This window comes from Protopterus annectens, chromosome 12.part0 (assembly GCF_019279795.1).
Source record: "Protopterus annectens isolate FY-2018-M chromosome 12.part0, PAN1.0, whole genome shotgun sequence".
NCBI lineage: Eukaryota > Metazoa > Chordata > Ceratodontiformes > Protopteridae > Protopterus > Protopterus annectens.
Window position 1 is genome coordinate 1,045,088,851 of NC_056746.1, and position 17,956 is coordinate 1,045,106,806.

The 17,956-nt window shown below is 39.1% G+C and overlaps 1 protein-coding gene across 1 annotated transcript in view; it reads right to left on the bottom strand.

Moving 5' to 3' along the window:
- Positions 1-17,956, bottom strand: part of SPO11 (SPO11 initiator of meiotic double stranded breaks) — a 1,671,983-nt gene that overhangs the window by 108,560 nt on the left and 1,545,467 nt on the right. Inside the window, exons 12-14 of the mRNA XM_044090058.1 lie at positions 8,461-8,498; positions 4,020-4,096; positions 3,800-3,911 (exon numbers count right to left, since the gene is read on the bottom strand). Of these exons, the coding sequence (XP_043945993.1) occupies positions 3,800-3,911; positions 4,020-4,096; positions 8,461-8,498 (227 nt within the window). The remainder of the gene's footprint in view (positions 1-3,799; positions 3,912-4,019; positions 4,097-8,460; positions 8,499-17,956) is intronic.

The window sequence follows — 17,956 nt, forward strand, 5'->3', positions numbered from 1 at the left end:
CTCTTCTTAAGACTGAGATGGTATCCTTTAAGCCCACTGTGCCAGTGGATACCACATCCCACAATGCCGAATCCTTCACAAATGCTTTCTATGGACATCTCCAAGAATGCATGGATCATGCAATCCCAAACAAATCCAAGTCCCTCTCCACCAAATGTAAGCATCCTGTCTGGTGGACCTCAGCCATAAACAAATTGTATAACAAAAGAAGGAAGCTACTGCACGTCAGAGCGAAATCCCATGAAGGGAAGACATCTCTGATCAACATTAGCAGAAAACTACGTTCTCTCATAAAAACATCCAAGGCAAACTTTGAGAGAAAAATCTCTAAGGACACTAAAGATAACCACAAAGCCTTCTTCAGCTATGTTAGAAACCTGGGCGGAAACCCTCAGATATGCTCAGAGTTGGTTCACAACAACAAAAAATACACTGAACTCACAGATATTGCTAACATTCTGGCTGACAGGTTCAGTGCAAATTTCTCGCCTCCTTCACCCCCAAAAGAAGAAATACTTATCCCAGCTGAATGTAATCTCCCTGTCATCTCAGATGTCCAAGTGAGAACCGCCCTAAACAAAGCAAAAAACACAGCATCAATGGGACCTGACGGTATCCCGGGGTGCGTGTTACGTGAACTCCAAGAGGAGCTAAACCCACACATAAAAATGCTATTTAACCTTAGCCTTACTTCTGGATATGTACCTGAACACTGGCGTACAGCAACAGTGGTCCCACTCCACAAGGGGGGTGCCTCTATAGACCCTGGAAACTACCGCCCCATTAGTTTGACTAGCCTGGTCTGCAAAGCTATGGAAAGAATCATTATGGAACTCATAAACTGAGACATAGGGGACCTACAGATGCTTGACCCCACCCAGTTCGGCTTTGTAAAGGGCAGATCCTGCCTTTTAAACCTGGTTGACTTTTTCGAAGCAGTCACTAGAGCCATTGATGAGGGCAAAGCAGTCCATACAGCATACCTGGACTTGGCTAAGGCCTTCGACACAATACCCCACTCAGGCATCATAGATAAGCTAAACAGCTTAAAAGTAAACCCTTATGTCACTAGATGGGTTGCAAACTGGCTAAAGGACAGAACCCATAAAGTTAAAATCGCTGGAGCAATGTCAGACTCAAAGCCAGTCACAAGTGGTGTCCCACAGGGATCTGTCCTGGGACCCCTCTTGTTCGGCATTTATTTCTCAGATGTTAAAGCAAACATGGGAGGGCTGTGGTTGACAAAGTTTGCAGATGACTGCAAACTAGGCGCCATAGTCGATACACCAGCAGATACACACATCCTACAAAAAGGCCTCACTGAAACGGACAACTGGTGCCGTAGTCACGGCCTTAAACTAAATGCCAAAAAATGTATAGTCATCCCTTTTGGAAAAAACAAAGTACCCACAAATTATCACATAGACAGCAACCCACTGAGTATGGAAAAAGTAATCAGAGACCTAGGGACCCAAGTAGACAGCGACCTCTCATTTGACACCCACATTGCCAAAGTGGTTAGAAAAACATTTTACCTTGCACACCTCATCATGAAGAGTTTCACATCCAGATCCAAGGATGTCATTGTACCCCTATATTCCTCCCTCATCAGACCCATGATTGAGTACAATGCCCCATTTGGTATGTACCTCACCCGGCACTTGCAACAGCTGGAGAGACCACAAAAGTACCTCACCAAAAGGATCAAGGGTCTCCAACATATGTCTTATTCTGCCAGACTAAAGAAACTTCAGCTCTATTCAGTAGCATACCGCCTGCTCAGAGGTGATCTCTGCCTGACGTACAAGGCCATGTCCAATCAGGATCTGATGGACATGCTCCACCTCAAAAATCCAAATCCATCAGGACCACGAGAGCTAAAGACTTAAACCTTGGCACAAGTATGAATAGGACATGCTGGAGGGATAGATTCATAACCCAGAGGCTTCCCATGCTTTGGAACAGGATCCCAGTTCGTATTAGGCAGAGCCCCTCACTGACTCTCTTCAAGAGAAATCTTGATGAGTGGATGGGAGATCGTAAGTTTACCCCAGGGGTCACATCTGTGTCACTGCTAGACAGGGGCACAGTAAACTAATTCTATTATATAAGGGGACCTTCACTGTGTCACTACTAGACAGAGGCACAGTATTCTAGATTTATTTTGTATATTTTTGTACCATTTGATGGGGTGGCAAAAGCCACATCACTATGGTTAGGCTTACAAATGCCCCAGGGCAGATAGCCTAGTACTATACTATGAAACTATGAAACTATTTTACCAGAAACTACCTTACAAGAAGCATCAATAGCCTGAGATAAACCCTAAGCCAGACCCAGTAAACAACTTTTGTATAAGGAAATTTGAGGTACAGGAGCTAAATGCTTAGCTTTATGCTTATTTTGACTGCAAAACAGGGGATAACAGTGTTATTAGTAAAAGCAGCAGCTTCCCTAGGGATGGGTACAACATTCTGACAAAACAGGGAAGCCTTTTCTTTTCCCTCTTCCAGGACTAACAAGAGTGGCTCTCACTTGCCACTGAGGGGACCCCAGCAGCTGCAGAGGACGTGACTAACCCACACTCCATTGTGGCTGTAGGTGCTATACTAGAGGGATTTGGGGTAAAAGATGAGTGATCTGAGGTACAACAAATGACCACAGCAGAGTAACCCACCTGTGGCTGAGACAAATTGTAAGTGTGCTGTGGTGGCAAAGACTGTTTGCTTAATGTTTTCCTTTTGTAGTTAGAATAAGGACTGACTGTGGGACCAACAGTTTGTTCCATGGTCAAACCAAAAATGGTGTCCCTTTCTCAGGGAGATCAAGTAGCAAATGCCGGTAAAAATAAAAATCTTTACAAGTCTCTTTTTTCCCCCCAAAACAAACACAGTAAAAAGCACTTTAAAATGCTGTGCCTTAAAATAAACACAATTTTTCCACAGAAAAAAATGTTTTTCAATTACTTTAAACAATTTTGAAACTGACAAGAAAAAAGAGAGCTCCTTCTAAAGTATAGTACAATCTCATGACAGTCTGTTAAAATACAAACTCCTAGCTTTAAAATAACTTTTCTGAACAGGAAAGTACAAATAATAACCAAAATTATTAAATGGATTTTTTTTCCCCAAATGGAACTTATCTGCCCAGCAAAGGAACATGACAATCTGACCGCTGATCTTTGAAAGCCTCAGAAGAGCATAATGTTCAGTGTCAGCAAAACTCTGCAGGGCTTGGTACCCAAATTTGTCTTTTAGTCAGCTCAGCTTGAGCTGTTTGACAGTTTGGGCATGTGGGAAGTGCCCTGAATCTTTGGAAGCTGGCAGGCTGTTATACCCTTGGCGTACTGCAGCAATGATCAATATGATGAACATCTATTGTTAAAACTTAATCAAGGTACCTCTTTGATTTTTCTATAGGGTAGGCATCTTCAGCATTTATGGCTCTCCAGTTATATAAACTGCTGACTTTCTCTCTTTTGATGGAGTCTAGGAGAAGTCCCAAAATCAGAGAGTGATAAAACCTTGTTAAAAACGATCCAGTTCTCTTATAAATAATTTTCATCTGTCATTATTTATTTATTCTTTATCTGACTCAAATAGATACTTCCTGAATATAGTTTCATTTCAAATGCTTCTAAGTAAAAAAACAAAACAAAAAAAAAAAACATGAAAGCAAAGCTATCTGTCTCCTTAACTGCTTACCTTAGCTTAACACTATCACGTCTTTTAGCAATTTACTTAATCTATACGAAACACACTGTGGTGTAATAATAACTCAAAAATTGCAGCATACTCACTTCTTTCTTCCAAAGTGGCTGGCAAGCAATGTAGGGTCTCTGCTGTAGAGAAGCAAGCTTGCTTTGATCATGTTTTGACAAGGGGATTAAAACATCCTCGGTAATATTTAATCTGAAGTAACAGTTATAAAGAAACAAACATTCAGATCAAATTTACTACATGAAACAAATAATTGCAACTTTTAGAAAATATTCAAAAATTCTTGTTATAGAAAAGTACCTTCCAATATCTGAAGGAAGTAGCCCCAACCATCTAACAGCAGGAACTGAAAGGCTATGTGATTCAAAGGACATGGACTGAAAGAAGTATAAAGTAAAGTACATTATTTGTGTAGCATGCATTCTTTGCACATTTTAAAATGCTGTTGTGTTGTATATTTCCACTTTGCCTTTAACTAGCCTTTTCTTACACACACATCTCTACTTCACAACTACTGTTAGCCGGAGCACATTTTATTCATATTTTACAAACAGAATGGCCAATCAAATGAGAGTGGACTCCAGAGCTCAGAATTAACACTGCACTATTTATGTTATCTCAGCTTCTGAAAAATAATTTGATGTCCTATATAACTGCTTCTCCATCTTCTCTTCTATATTACTATCAAACTGAATTTAACAGATAAAGGTAATTATCAAAGAATTCTGTAATAAAAGAAGAGGGTCTTCTGTCACTCTGTGCAGGAAATTGTCATATAGGTGGGCCATATGATCCTATATTGTACACCTATCTGGTATTAGCATTACCAAACTTGAGATGTTCTGTTCTAAAATGTAGCACAAGGCTGGGCAACTCAAGATAGTCACTGGGAGGCACATTAATATCCTTAAGGTAATTTGAGGGCTGCGAAGCCCATATAACCTCAGCAGTTTTATGACCAAGCTAAAAAATAAACAGTAGTATGCAGTGTTATCAGAAGAACTAGAGAAACATTATGAATTTATAAAAAAAAAATCAGATTTCTAAGTAAAAGGCCAGTTGTGTGGCACAGAAATATAAACTCCTGACTAAAATCCAGACAGCCAGGGTTTGAATAGTGGCTTGACGGCTGCAAATGGGAGAGAGCAGCTGAAGCCAACTCACATGTTTTGGGGAAAGGCAGTTACTTCAGTTGGCTATTCACCATGAAGCAAGGATAGACTTACACGGCACTGAAAATGGAAAGTATTAGGAATGCGGACTTAGCTATCCCAAGTGTGGGTGGTAGCATATAGTACAGGAGGCCATGCAGTGATGTAGGCATTTATTTCAGCCATGAGGGGCTGGGCTAAGGTCTCAGTACAAACACCCTCATTGCGAGGATACCGGCTATGGCAAAGACTACCTTCATAGCTGCCTGGATGATGAACCACTCCAGTTGTCTCTCAGCTCAATGCTGGGGACACAAAATAGACAAGAATGAATGAGTTGAAGACTGACAGGTGGAAGCTTGATAGCTAGTAGGAGTGGATGCAAAAAGCATACAGTCAAACTACATGCACGCACACACACACATATATGTACATATATGAGTCAAAGAATAAATAACCATGGAAGCTGATGTTAACCAGTGAAAGGTTCTTAGGTCACTGGATGCCCCTTCCATTCAGCATAAAAGAAATGCCTATCTCATGCCACTGCTACAGCACAACACATCCTCTGGTGGTTTACACAGTAGTAGTCAATGATTAGCAAGGTAAGATTATCCATACATATGAAACTTCAATAAGCATCAAAAAGAATGGATTCAGTATGGAAGGAAGGATTGGTCAAGGGGATATACTCTCGCCACACAACAGTGATAGTTGTTTGAGGGATTTGTGGCAGCATACTGAATAATAGAAAGCAGAAGTGCCTCACTCTGTATTCGTTGTTACATATATCTACATTCTTCTGGAGATAGGTGACTACAGTAATCCAAAAGAGTTGGCTTGGCTATATACCAGGCCTGCTCATAAAAGAGACATGGGATCATCCGTTGCCAACTATTCAAAAGATTGATGCTAGAAAACTGGATGTAGTGGTCCAAGAAAAGAAGACATAATTAGCATTGATCATTGAAATCGCCAGACCCAGTGACTACAGTGTCCTGCGTACAGAGAGACACAGTCATAAAATATCAGGATTTGCAAGCAGAAACGAGAGCAATGTGGAAGAAAGATACCCAGACAGTTCCAACAGCAGTAGGAGCAACGGGTCTTATAATAAAAAAAGAGTCTACAATCATATTTAGATATGCTACCAATACATGTAGCTCCATACGAATTGCAGGAGGAGACATTACTGGGCACACTGCGGTTGCTGTGAAGAGCACTTTTGGCTGACATCAAAGAGTGAAACAATACTAATTTCATGAACTTTAATCATACTTTGACATAGGAATGGGGTCCATTCCCGTCATGGTATTAGAAACCCAAAAGATTTAGAGACAGTAAAAAAGGGAGAGACATGGTAAAGTCACTTAGCACGAACAGTAGCCACCGGCTTCACAATGCAGGGTGTATCCTGAATAAAGTTACAAATGCCAGACTCAACAAAACGAACTGGTGTAAAACCCAAATACAGACTCAGTTAAAGTTCATAGCACCAAAATTTATTCCACACAAACAAGAACAGCAACCTGGGATTGAGCGCGCTTTCTTCTGTTATCAGACTTCATCAGAATCCAACTAGATAGCTGTCACTTGCCATTAAATACTAAATTCACACCCAAATTATTCAATTAATACAATTAAACAATCAGATTTTCAAATATTAAAATGTTAATACATTACTATGCTCAAAAAACTCCTATATTAATAAAATATATTAAAACATTTTTAATATATAAAAATATTTAAAAAAAACAAAAGGCTCTTAGACATCTTGCAACTACACTAGTAACTTTTTAGGAATATTTAAAAATTGTTTACAAAATTGTTTACAAAATATTTACAAAATATTAATACTAAACAAACAATGATGTGTGCAGGCAAATAAATACTCTATATTACCACTCTGTACTGTCATATCTCATAGTTAATGATGCATACAAATGATACAATGAATGGATACTATAATACTATATCTTGTAAGTATCATCTAATCAACTGTAAATAAATATACATCAATATTTAATTGTGTAATTGTAACAATATACTGGATAATGTACTAAAATATGCTAAGAGTAAGTATGATATATAATACATATTAGGTAGTATAAAGTCAATAATCATTATTGTTGTAGCAACGTCAATAAACACACGATATATTTACTTATTGGGTATACCATAATAATAAAATTCAATAAGCATGATGTTACATAATGTATATATATATATATATATATATATATATATATATATATATATATATATATATATATATATATATATATATAAATACATCAATAAAAAAAAAAAAAAAAAAAAAACAGTTAAAACCAATTTTTGTGTGTGGTATTGTGTGTTATGTGGACTGAATGACCACCTTTCCATTAAACCGGCCCTAAAATTATTGTCCAATGACCCCAAACTGACCCCAAAATGGTACAATAACACACAATACCGCACACAAAAATTGGTTTTAACTGTTTTTTTTTTTTATTGATGTATTTATATATATATATATATATATATATATATATATATATATATATATATATATATACACATTATGTAACATCATGCTTATTGAATTTTATTATTATGGTATACCCAATAAGTAAATATATCGTGTGTTTATTGACGTTGCTACAACAATAATGATTATTGACTTTATACTACCTAATATGTATTATATATCATACTTACTCTTAGCATATTTTAGTACATTATCCAGTATATTGTTACAATTACACAATTAAATATTGATGTATATTTATTTACAGTTGATTAGATGATACTTACAAGATATAGTATTATAGTATCCATTCATTGTATCATTTGTATGCATCATTAACTATGAGATATGACAGTACAGAGTGGTAATATAGAGTATTTATTTGCCTGCACACATCATTGTTTGTTTAGTATTAATATTTTGTAAATATTTTGTAAACAATTTTGTAAACAATTTTTAAATATTCCTAAAAAGTTACTAGTGTAGTTGCAAGATGTCTAAGAGCCTTTTGTTTTTTTTAAAGATTTTTATATATTAAAAATGTTTTAATATATTTTATTAATATAGGAGTTTTTTGAGCATAGTAATGTATTAACATTTTAATATTTGAAAATCTGATTGTTTAATTGTATTAATTGAATAATTTGGGTGTGAATTTAGTATTTATGGCAAGTGACAGCTATCTAGTTGGATTCTGATGAAGTCTAATAACAGAAGAAAGCGCGCTCAATCCCAGGTTGCTGTTCTTGTTTGTGTGGAATAAATTTTGGTGCTATGAACTTTAACTGAGTCTGTATTTGGGCTTTACACCAGTTCGTTTTGTTGAGTCTGGCATTTGTAACTTTATTCAGGATACATGCTGCATTGTGAAGCCGGTGGCTACTGTTCATGTTTTTACAGTTCTGAGTGGTGGAGTTGTGGCTGCAGTTTCTTAGTTAAAGTCACTTAGCACACAAACATATACCAGTGGTATTCAACCAATAGCCTACACTTATGCCAACAACCTGTACTAAGATAGAAAGAATGTGGATACATTCAAAAAAATATTTTGTTTCAATGGGTGAATTACATCAGCACTCACCGCAGAGCCATACTTGTAGATGCACATTATTTCAATACCTGTGGAAAGTACAAAAAATATAAATATATATATATTAACAGTTTTATTTACAATATAAACAAATTTACTTTGCGAAACTTGTACTAATATTTCAGTGAAACAGTACAAAAACTATTAAAGAAAATGCCATCATACCCCTTTATTAGTATTCTTGCAGAAAAAATGCTTATGCTTCTGATGAAGTGGTAAGAGATGAGGTAGAGATAACATGCCACAGATCATCATCATCAGCCCCCTTTTTCCCATTTTTCTACATGGGGTAGAGGTATTGTGTTAACTGTCGTCAACTCTTTCAATTCAGTGCCACACTCCTGCCTTTTTAAACATTCATGCCTGACTGTCGCTGATCTTCTTTCACACAATCCATCCACCTCTTGGCTGGATGTCCTCGCTTCCTCTTACCTTCTTCCTGTCTGTCTCAAATCTTCCTCACCAGATTGTCTTCTGCTTTTCTACACTTGCCCAAACCAACGTAACCTGTTCTCTTTGATATTTTCTGCAATTGGAGTTACTTTGGCTTCTACTCTTATATCCTCATTTCTTCGTCTGTCCCACAGCGTGCATCCTACCACCTTTTTCTGGCACTTCATTTCCATCACCTCTAGCCTCTTCAGCTGTTCTGCCTTTAATGCCCTGATTTCTGTACCATACAGTAGTACAGGTTGCACCACTGTCTTGTACACCTTACTTTTTAGCTTCTTTGGCATTCTTCTGTGATAGACTACACCTGATACTCTGTACCAGTTGGCTGCAGCCCCTCTGATTCTAGCTTTGACCTCATCATTCAGACTACCCTTCTCCTCAACTATCCCTCCCAAATACTTGAAGCTTTTTACCTGTTCTACTATATTCCCTTCTATCGCTATTCTCAACTTCTTCTGATTTCCCCAATTTGCTGCCATTACCACTGTCTTATCTGTGCTTGGTTTCAACCCATGTGCCTTCAGATTTGCATTCCATTCTCCTGTCCTTTGCTGAAGTTCTAGTTCAGAGTCTGCTTGTATTGCCACATCGTCTGCATAAAACAGCTTTGTTGATCTGTCCACTCCAACCCTTTTGCTAATGTAGTCCATCACCAGTATGAACAGCAGTGGGCTGAGAGCTGAACCCTGATGTACACCCACTCCCACTGGGAACCCCCTCTGTCAGGTCAATCACTGTTCATACTTGAGCCATTGGGTCCTTGTACATAGCCTGCACTAATTCTACCAGTGTTTCTGGGACTTCAAATCACCGCAGTACTGCCCAAATCAGCTTTCTTGGGACCTTGTGATATGCTTTCTCCAAGTCTAGGAATGCCCAATTGGACTCTATCCTCATCTCTAGCTTCTTTTCAAGTATCTGTCTCAATGCAAACACTGGGTCAATTGTGCTGCATCCTGATCTGAATCCAAACTGCCCCTCTCCCATCTTACATTCCACTACTCTGCATATAAGTTTATCAATTACCCTCTCCAGAACTTTCATACAATGTGATAGGAGTTTGATGCCTCTGTACTGCCCACAGTTGTTGATGACTCCTTTGTTCTTGTACACTGGCATGAGTATGCTTATTCTCCAGTCATCTGGGATACTCCTTTCTCTCCACACTGCTATTATTACCCTCAGGAGCCATTTCTCCCCTATTTCACCCAGCATCTTTGTCATATCTGCTGTGACCTCATCTGAGCCTGCTGCTTTCCCTGACTTCATCTTCCTTAGTGCTGTTCTTACTTCTTCTAGGGTGGGCTCCTCTTCTTCTCATCTCATCGTAGGCTGTTTCTGGGGCAGTACAGCTTCAGTAGGGTTTTCTTCATTCAGAAGCTGCTGGAAATATTCCTTCCATCTGCCTTTGATGTCCTCTGGACTGGTGAGCAGGTTGTTGCTGGCATCCTTTATAAAGGGTGCCTATCTTCTTTATCTTTCTATCTTTGCCTTGCAAGCTGATATAGTTTCTTTGTGCCCCTTACTGAGTCACTTTCCAGATGTTGGTACAGTGTCTCCGATGCCCTATGCTTTGCTACTGCAACTTCTTTCTTAGCTTCTTTGCTATCCAATCAGTAGTCCTTCCTAGACTGGTCAGTCTTTTCTATATCCCACTTCTTCCTGCACTCCTTCTTTCCTTTGATGACTTCCTGGACTTATGCATTCCACCACCAGTTTTCCTTATGTGCCTTATTTTCATACCTGGCTCGGTCACATATATTTTCTGTAGTCCTGACACATGCTGTTTTTAGATGTTGCCATTCTTCGTCAACTCCACCTATATCCTCTTCTTCTTGGGGTGCTAGAGCTCTGAGTAATTCTTTGAACTGTTGTACTTTCTCTCCAGTCAACTTCCAGGTCTTCAGTCTGGTCTCTGTTGACCTTAGAGCCTTCTCTAACCACTGTTTGCAGCTGATTGTGGCAACTAGTGGTTTATGCTGTGTGCTGACTGTTTCACTGGGGATGACTTTGCAATCATGGATTCTACCCCAGTGCCTTACTAGGAGGAAGTCTACATGAGTTGCATGTTGACTACTCTTTTATGTGATCTTGTGACCGTCTCTCTTTCTGAACCATGTGTTGGCTACTAACAAACCATTTGCCAGACAGAAGTCTAGAATGGCTTCTCCTTCTTTATTCCTGTTGCCCCACCCATGTGGACCCAGGCAGTCCTCATATCCTATTTTGTCTGTCCCGGTATGTGCATTCAAATCACCCATTATCAACACCAATTCATGTTGTCCTGCTTTATCTAGTAGGCCCTGCAACTGCTGTCTGAATGCAGTCTTTTCCTCACTATCACAACCCTGCTGTGGGGCATAGGCTGAGATTATGAATACTGCCCTATCATTACATTGGTGTCTGACTGCCATGAGTCTGTCATTAATTCTGATGATATCCCTTACTGCCTTCTGAAGCCTAGCTCTCACCACAATTTATACACCATTTCTAGCCTGCCCTCCACCTGAGTAGCAGACTCTGGATCCCAAGCCATGTGACTTTACTGCACTGTCCTTCCATCTCATCTCTTGGATACATAGGATGTCCAGCCTCATCCGTATCATCATGTCATCCACTTCCAAGCTGCGTCCTGTCAGTGAACCTACATTAAGCATAGCAATTCTCAGTTCATGTTTGGCAGGTTGACTGGTAGCTTTCACTCAATATAGCTATCCCAGGTAACCCAGGCTGGGCAACTAGACACCGGTCAGCCAGTTGCTTATTGACCATGGGCTGCTGGACTTTATGGCGGGCATACACTGGCCAATAAGGGCACATATACCCCTTCCCCACCATTAGCAAGGGGCCCTGGCGTGGGTCAGAGTAGGCAGTGTCCTCAACCCACTTATCACTGGTAACTACCCATGCCCATTTTTGGTGACAGTCAACATGACCGAATCACCTAAAGCCACATTTATTTATTTATTTCAGTTTGGTGACCGGGGAAGTCCACTGGGCCCAAGAGAGCCCATTTTCAGTGGAGGCCTGGGGAGAAAAGTTCCAAAATAACATAAACAGGAAAGATACAAAAATAAGTAAGTTACATAATAAAGTACAGTTTACAAGTATGTACATTCTGTATCAGGCTTGGTTGACAAAGATCATTTTGATGTATCTGGATGGTTGTACTGTGGAGATTCATTTGAGAATTTTTCTTCATTACAATTGAAGTGTAGAAACATTATACATAACAATCGATTAGAGTAAGGAAACACTTTACATGCATTCATTTGACATGAGAAGCTATTACAAAGTAGATATGGTGTCTTGAGAAGCAATTGCAGAGAGCTTGAATCAGCTCAGGGAGACAGTTGTTGGGGTGTTAGAGAGATTAGGAACCTAGGAGCAACACTTCCTTAGGCCATTTGTTAGACAGGGTAAAAGCAGGTGCATCTCCATTTGGAGTAGAAGTAAGTGAAAAGCTGGGTTTTAAAGTTTTTCTGAGTTAGTTATTGTCCTGAAAGTGGAGTGGATAGGAGAGAATTCCATTTCTTGCCTAGCGAGAAAGAGAGGAGAAGTTGGCCAGCAGGTCGTTTTGGTTTGTAGATAGTAATTACGTTTTGATGTTCAGATCTGAGTGGTCTGTTGGGGGTGTAGGGGGGAGAGGATGTTAGTTAGAGATGGACATTTATATGGGTGAAATACAAGTCTGTGTGCTGTGGTAAGTTGGAGGTAGTCTAGGTAATTAAGGAGTTCTAGCCAGTTTAGAGAATTAAGGGTATGGCAGTGATGGGTGGAATTTTTGGATCTGGAAGCAAATTTGGAGATCTTGTTATAGCAGTTTTCCAATTTAGTGGTGTTGGTAGCGGTCAGGCTAGTTAGAAGAGGGGCTCCATATAACAGGGATGGGAGGAGGTAAGTAGTTGCTAAAGTAAGCCTAGTAGAGTTTGAGAGAAAGAGATTGTTTCTATAAAGCATACCTAGCTTTTGGTGGGTTTTCTTTATATTTTGTTGGATATAGATATTGAACTTGAGGTGCTCATCATTAGTAATGCCAAGATGTTTTGCAAAGAGAACCACTTCAATGGGTTGGTATGGCTAAGGACTTTGAATAGTTTTTTGTCATAAGAGTATGTCTTGGAGGGAGAGAATAGTATAATTTTAGATTTATTTGCATTTAGAGACAGGTAGTTTTGTTGCATCCAGTTTTCAGTCATAGAAAAAACAGTTTGGGTTTTAGTCAGTAGTTCAGGGAGGTTTGAGGCAGAGCAGACTAACGTACAATCATCTGCGTAATGAATAATTTTGGCATCAGGAATAGCAGAGTGAAGGTTATTAAATAAAGATGTTAAAAAGCATAGGTCCGAGGATGGACCCTTGAGAGACACCAGTTGGGGTAGGAAGAAAGGAGGAGGTGGTGGTCTTCCATTTGACTGCCTGAGATCTATCTGATAGGTAGCTAGAGAACCAGGATACAGTGTTTGGTGCAAGGTTTAGGTTTGAGAGATGATAGATAAGGTGTTTATGGGAGACAGTGTCGAAAGCTTTAGAAAGGTCGAGAAGAACAGTGGAAACTAAATGTCCTGAATCTTGGGCTTGGTCAACAGTTTCTATGAAGGAGAGTAGAGCGGTTATGGTGCTGTGGCCTGGGTGGAAGCCATGCTGGGTAGATGTAAGGAGTTGGTTTTGGGTTAGGAAAGGCATAGGATGGAGGTGGATACATTTTCTAAGATTCTGGAGATTGGAGAGAGCAGAGCAATGGGCCGGAAGTTTGAGATGTCAGTATTTTGCCATCTTTGTGGAGAGGAAGAATGTAGGCTGAACACCATAGTTTGGGTACATATGATTCCTTTATAGATCTGTTGATTAGGATGCTGACTGGGAGTGCGATACCATCGGCTGCACATTTTAGGAAGGAGGAGGGAATATTATCAGGAGCATTGGAGCAAGGTTTAAGTTTGGATAGGAGTCTTTTTATGAGATTGGTTATTGGTTAGGCGATGAGGAATGGTGGTCAGGTGGATTATTGTTAGGGAAGGTCTTGGTCAGGTTAGAGATAGTTTCAATAAAAAAGTGAATTAAATTTGGAGCCTAATTCAAGGTCAGATATACCTGGGTCAGGACAGGGGTTATTCTTGGAGCCGGGGTTGAGAAGGGAGTTTATGAATTTCCAGAACTGTTTGAGGTTATTGTTATTGTTGGACTGGAGCTTAATGTAGTAGGATTTTTTGTCCTTAGTGATACGTTGTTTTGCGAGGTTATGGAGTTGTTTGTATTCGATCAGGGTTTTGGGTAGTTTGTTGTTATGGTAAAGCTTCCAGGATTTGTACCTTTAAAGCATAATTTGGTTTCTTTGGAGAGCCATAGAGTGGTATTTGTTTTTATCCTTCTGTTCCTTAGTGGGGCTAGGGAGTTTAGAGTGTTGAGGAAGATAGAGTTGAAGTGGTCTATAGCTTTATCAAGACGAAGGGTGTTTAGGATTTGCCAATTCATTTGTTTGAGGATATTTGAGAAAGTTGAGGGGTTGAAGTTGCTAATGTTGCGGGTGAGGATGTATTGATGCTGATGAGAGGGGTAGAGCTAGTTGAACGATGTATGAAGGCAGGGAGGTGGTCGCTAATGGTGTCAGGAATGGTGCCAGAGTAAGTTATTTTATTTGGATCGGTGAATAGGATCCATTCTATAATGGATCCTGGTGGATTTGTTTTGTTGGGTCGGGTGGTGGACAGGATTACTTGAGTGAAGTTATACAGGTTAATAGATAAGGAGGAAGAGGGACTATTAAACTTGTTCCAGTTGAGATTTACGTTCCCTAGAATGTAAGCTTCATAATTAATTTCAGATAAGGCCCATAAGAGGATATCTTCGAGGGTAGAGATGTTATTACCAGGAGAGATATAAAGGGCTGTGATGCCGATATTCTTGTGCTTGTTCATTTTTAGTAGACCAACTGTATTTTATTTTACACAGTCAAGTGGCTAACCCTGCCATGGCACGCTCTCTGTGATCCATGTTGTCCTATCTTGAGGATACAGTGCACCACAGTAGATGCCCAAAGCGGTTGGTCTGTAGAACTCTTCCCCCTATAGGGCACCATGTAGAGTCTGTGCTGCTGCCCACAGCTCCATTCATTGGTGAGTTTGAGATGGAAACACTCAGCATGTTTTTCAGACATGGGAGAAACCCCATGGAGACACAAGGAGAACATGCAAACTCCAACAGGCATTGGTCGGAGGTCAGGATCGAACTTGTAACTTGTGTATGGGAGGCGAATACCTTAACCACTAAGCCACAGATCGTGAGACCAAAATTCTGACCTTAGATTTCAATTTAAAAAAATACATATTTTTCTATGGTTTATGAAGCCTTTGATACCCACAGCACAGTAAACACGATTTTAGTTATTTTCCATTTCTTTATTGTGCCAACTATTGTAACCTAAAGCAATACAGCTCAGAACCACTGTTATCCTGCAAAGGCTCCAGCAATTGTCAGTGCTTCTTCAGCTAGCAACAAAAACATAATGCATACACAATTACCACAGGTAAAGAAGTAAATTTAAATCCATAATGGAAGCCTGTATCCAAGATCATATGAAATGCAGACAGTCAGTGCAGAGTTCCAGAAAACAGAGTAGTTTCCAGTATTTCCTCTATGAGAGATATCAGGGAAAAAGATGGCCTAAAGGTGAAACCAAGGTAAGGACATAGGAACCACAAAAAATGCCACTTAGTTCAAATGCTCATTGCATGATGAGGGTCTCCTTCTCAGAAGTAGTCCTGTCCATTTACCCTTAACTTCTCCAGTTTTGCTTGCATGTCTTCTTATTCCTGTTGGTAGCCAGGTTCAATTTCAACAAAAATGCTCAGAACCACTGTTATCCTGCAAAGGCTCCAGCAATTGTCAGTGCTTCTTCAGCTAGCAACAAAAACACAATGCATACACAATTACCACAGGTAAAGAAGTAAATTTAAATCCATAATGGAAGCCTGTATCCAAGATCATATGAAATACAGACAGTCAGTGCAGAGTTCCAGAAAACAGAGTAGTTTCCAGTATTTCCTCTATGAGAGATATCAGGGAAAAAGATGGCCTAAAAATACCAAGGTAAGGACATAGGAACCACAAAAATGCCACTTAGTTCAGATGCTCATTGCATGCTGAGTCTCCTTCTCAGAAGTAGTCCTGTCCATTTACCCTTAACTTCTCCAGTTTTGCTTGCATGTCTTCTTATTCCTGTTGGTAGCCAGGTTCAATCTCAACAAAAATGCAATCTGAGTAAGCATGGAGATAGAGAGTTAGTTAGTTAGTTAGACAACTCATACTCAATATTTCTCTCCTTGGAGTGAGCTTTTGTGAATATGTTTATACTGCTCTAGTGTGTAACTGGCTCAGTTAGCTGTCTTATTAAGAAAGGCATTTCTTACTGCATATGGTAAATATTCTGAGCTTGTTTTACCTACTATTCATTGAAGTCAGATTGGGCTTGTAGCAAAGTTTGTTTTACACTTGCACAGTAATTAGGACAGCAAGACTAATTTAGTTGTTTATTTACCATTAATTGTAGACAAATACTTATTGGTAATGTTTATGTACTGCTAATTATGAACAAATAGCAGGTGCGGGTAATGCTTACCTCCCACTAAGCAACTGCTATTGCAGACTCCAGAGGAAATAAATATGGTCAATTATTAAAGGAATGGATTAGATTGCTAAAATAATATATTAGACTGATTTCTAAGGTCACAGTGTAGTGCTTTTCGCAAGATGAAACGACACTGGTTATTGAAAAATTGATCTGATCAGTTACCAAACAGTATAGTTTTAGAAGTGGAGTGCTGCTAATTTGATACTCAGTATCATGATGCATGGTAAGCATAGAAATTATTAAATCTTCTTTTATTCTACTTTTCTAGGGTGAAGTGCTTGCAAATAAACAAACCTCCACCCACAGAACAATCTAAAGTAATAAATCTCCTCTTTGTAGTAGACAAGCTTAGCTTGTGCTAGGAGAAGCTTGCAATACAAACTAATTAATACTATATAAAGTGGATTTCACAGACAAAATCACACCTACCTTGTGAAAATGTAACACTACCAGTGTTGTATCTGCTTGCTTCTTTTTGTTAATTTTTTTAAGGATCCATATGGCACGTCATGCTGCTCTCTGTAAACGGCCATTGCTATGTGAAAACTGCCCCAATACTGTGATCTTAGAGCACCATCTCATCAACAAAATCTGTGCCATACCCAAGGAAAACATATACCGTAGGTAGCTACCCTGATGTTGAAGTTGCAGCACAGAAAATTATACTCCATACTGACCCAAGCATCAGGCTGGCTTGTAATAAAGCTTAAAGGAGAGCCTCACTCAAAAACTGAAAAAAAATTTAACCTATTTTGAACTTTTCTTCATTACTAATGTCTTTATATTAAATGAACTGATATTTTCAAATTTGTTATACTTAATTATGACCTGAAAAGGGGCTGCTGGAGGTACCATAGTTTTGTTCTAAAGTCAATACCTACTCCTGATATCATTTTAGAGGGGCAGAGAGAAATCCCTATGATAAGAGGATCAGTTACTGTGTTTTTTTCTCTCTCATCAGCTTACAACAGTAGTGTGGCCACCTAATTGTGACGGTCAGCATCAATCCACATTTTTTTAATTACTTTGCTTCCTTTGATTTTCATAAATGCCAACTCTGATGTAGCATTTTACGGAATGTATGAACAACAGCCTTGAAAATGTAGCTGAGTTAATTGTTCAGGGTTCAAGTGTGAGAAATTTGACTCCTGTGATTAACGGGTGTTACCTGGGCTGAGATGATTTGTGTTGCATTCACACTTTTCATAAGGATTTAGAATTACAGTCTTTGATGTTAGTCTTCCTTCCCCAACTCATTGACATGTCTCAACAAAACACTATATGCAATGCAAAACTGCTGCAACAAAACACCAGAAGAGACACACACTTTTATAAAAAAATACAGTGTAGAAAAAATGCAGACTCGGATACTGACAGAAAAAAAGATGAAAACATTTTCTTTCT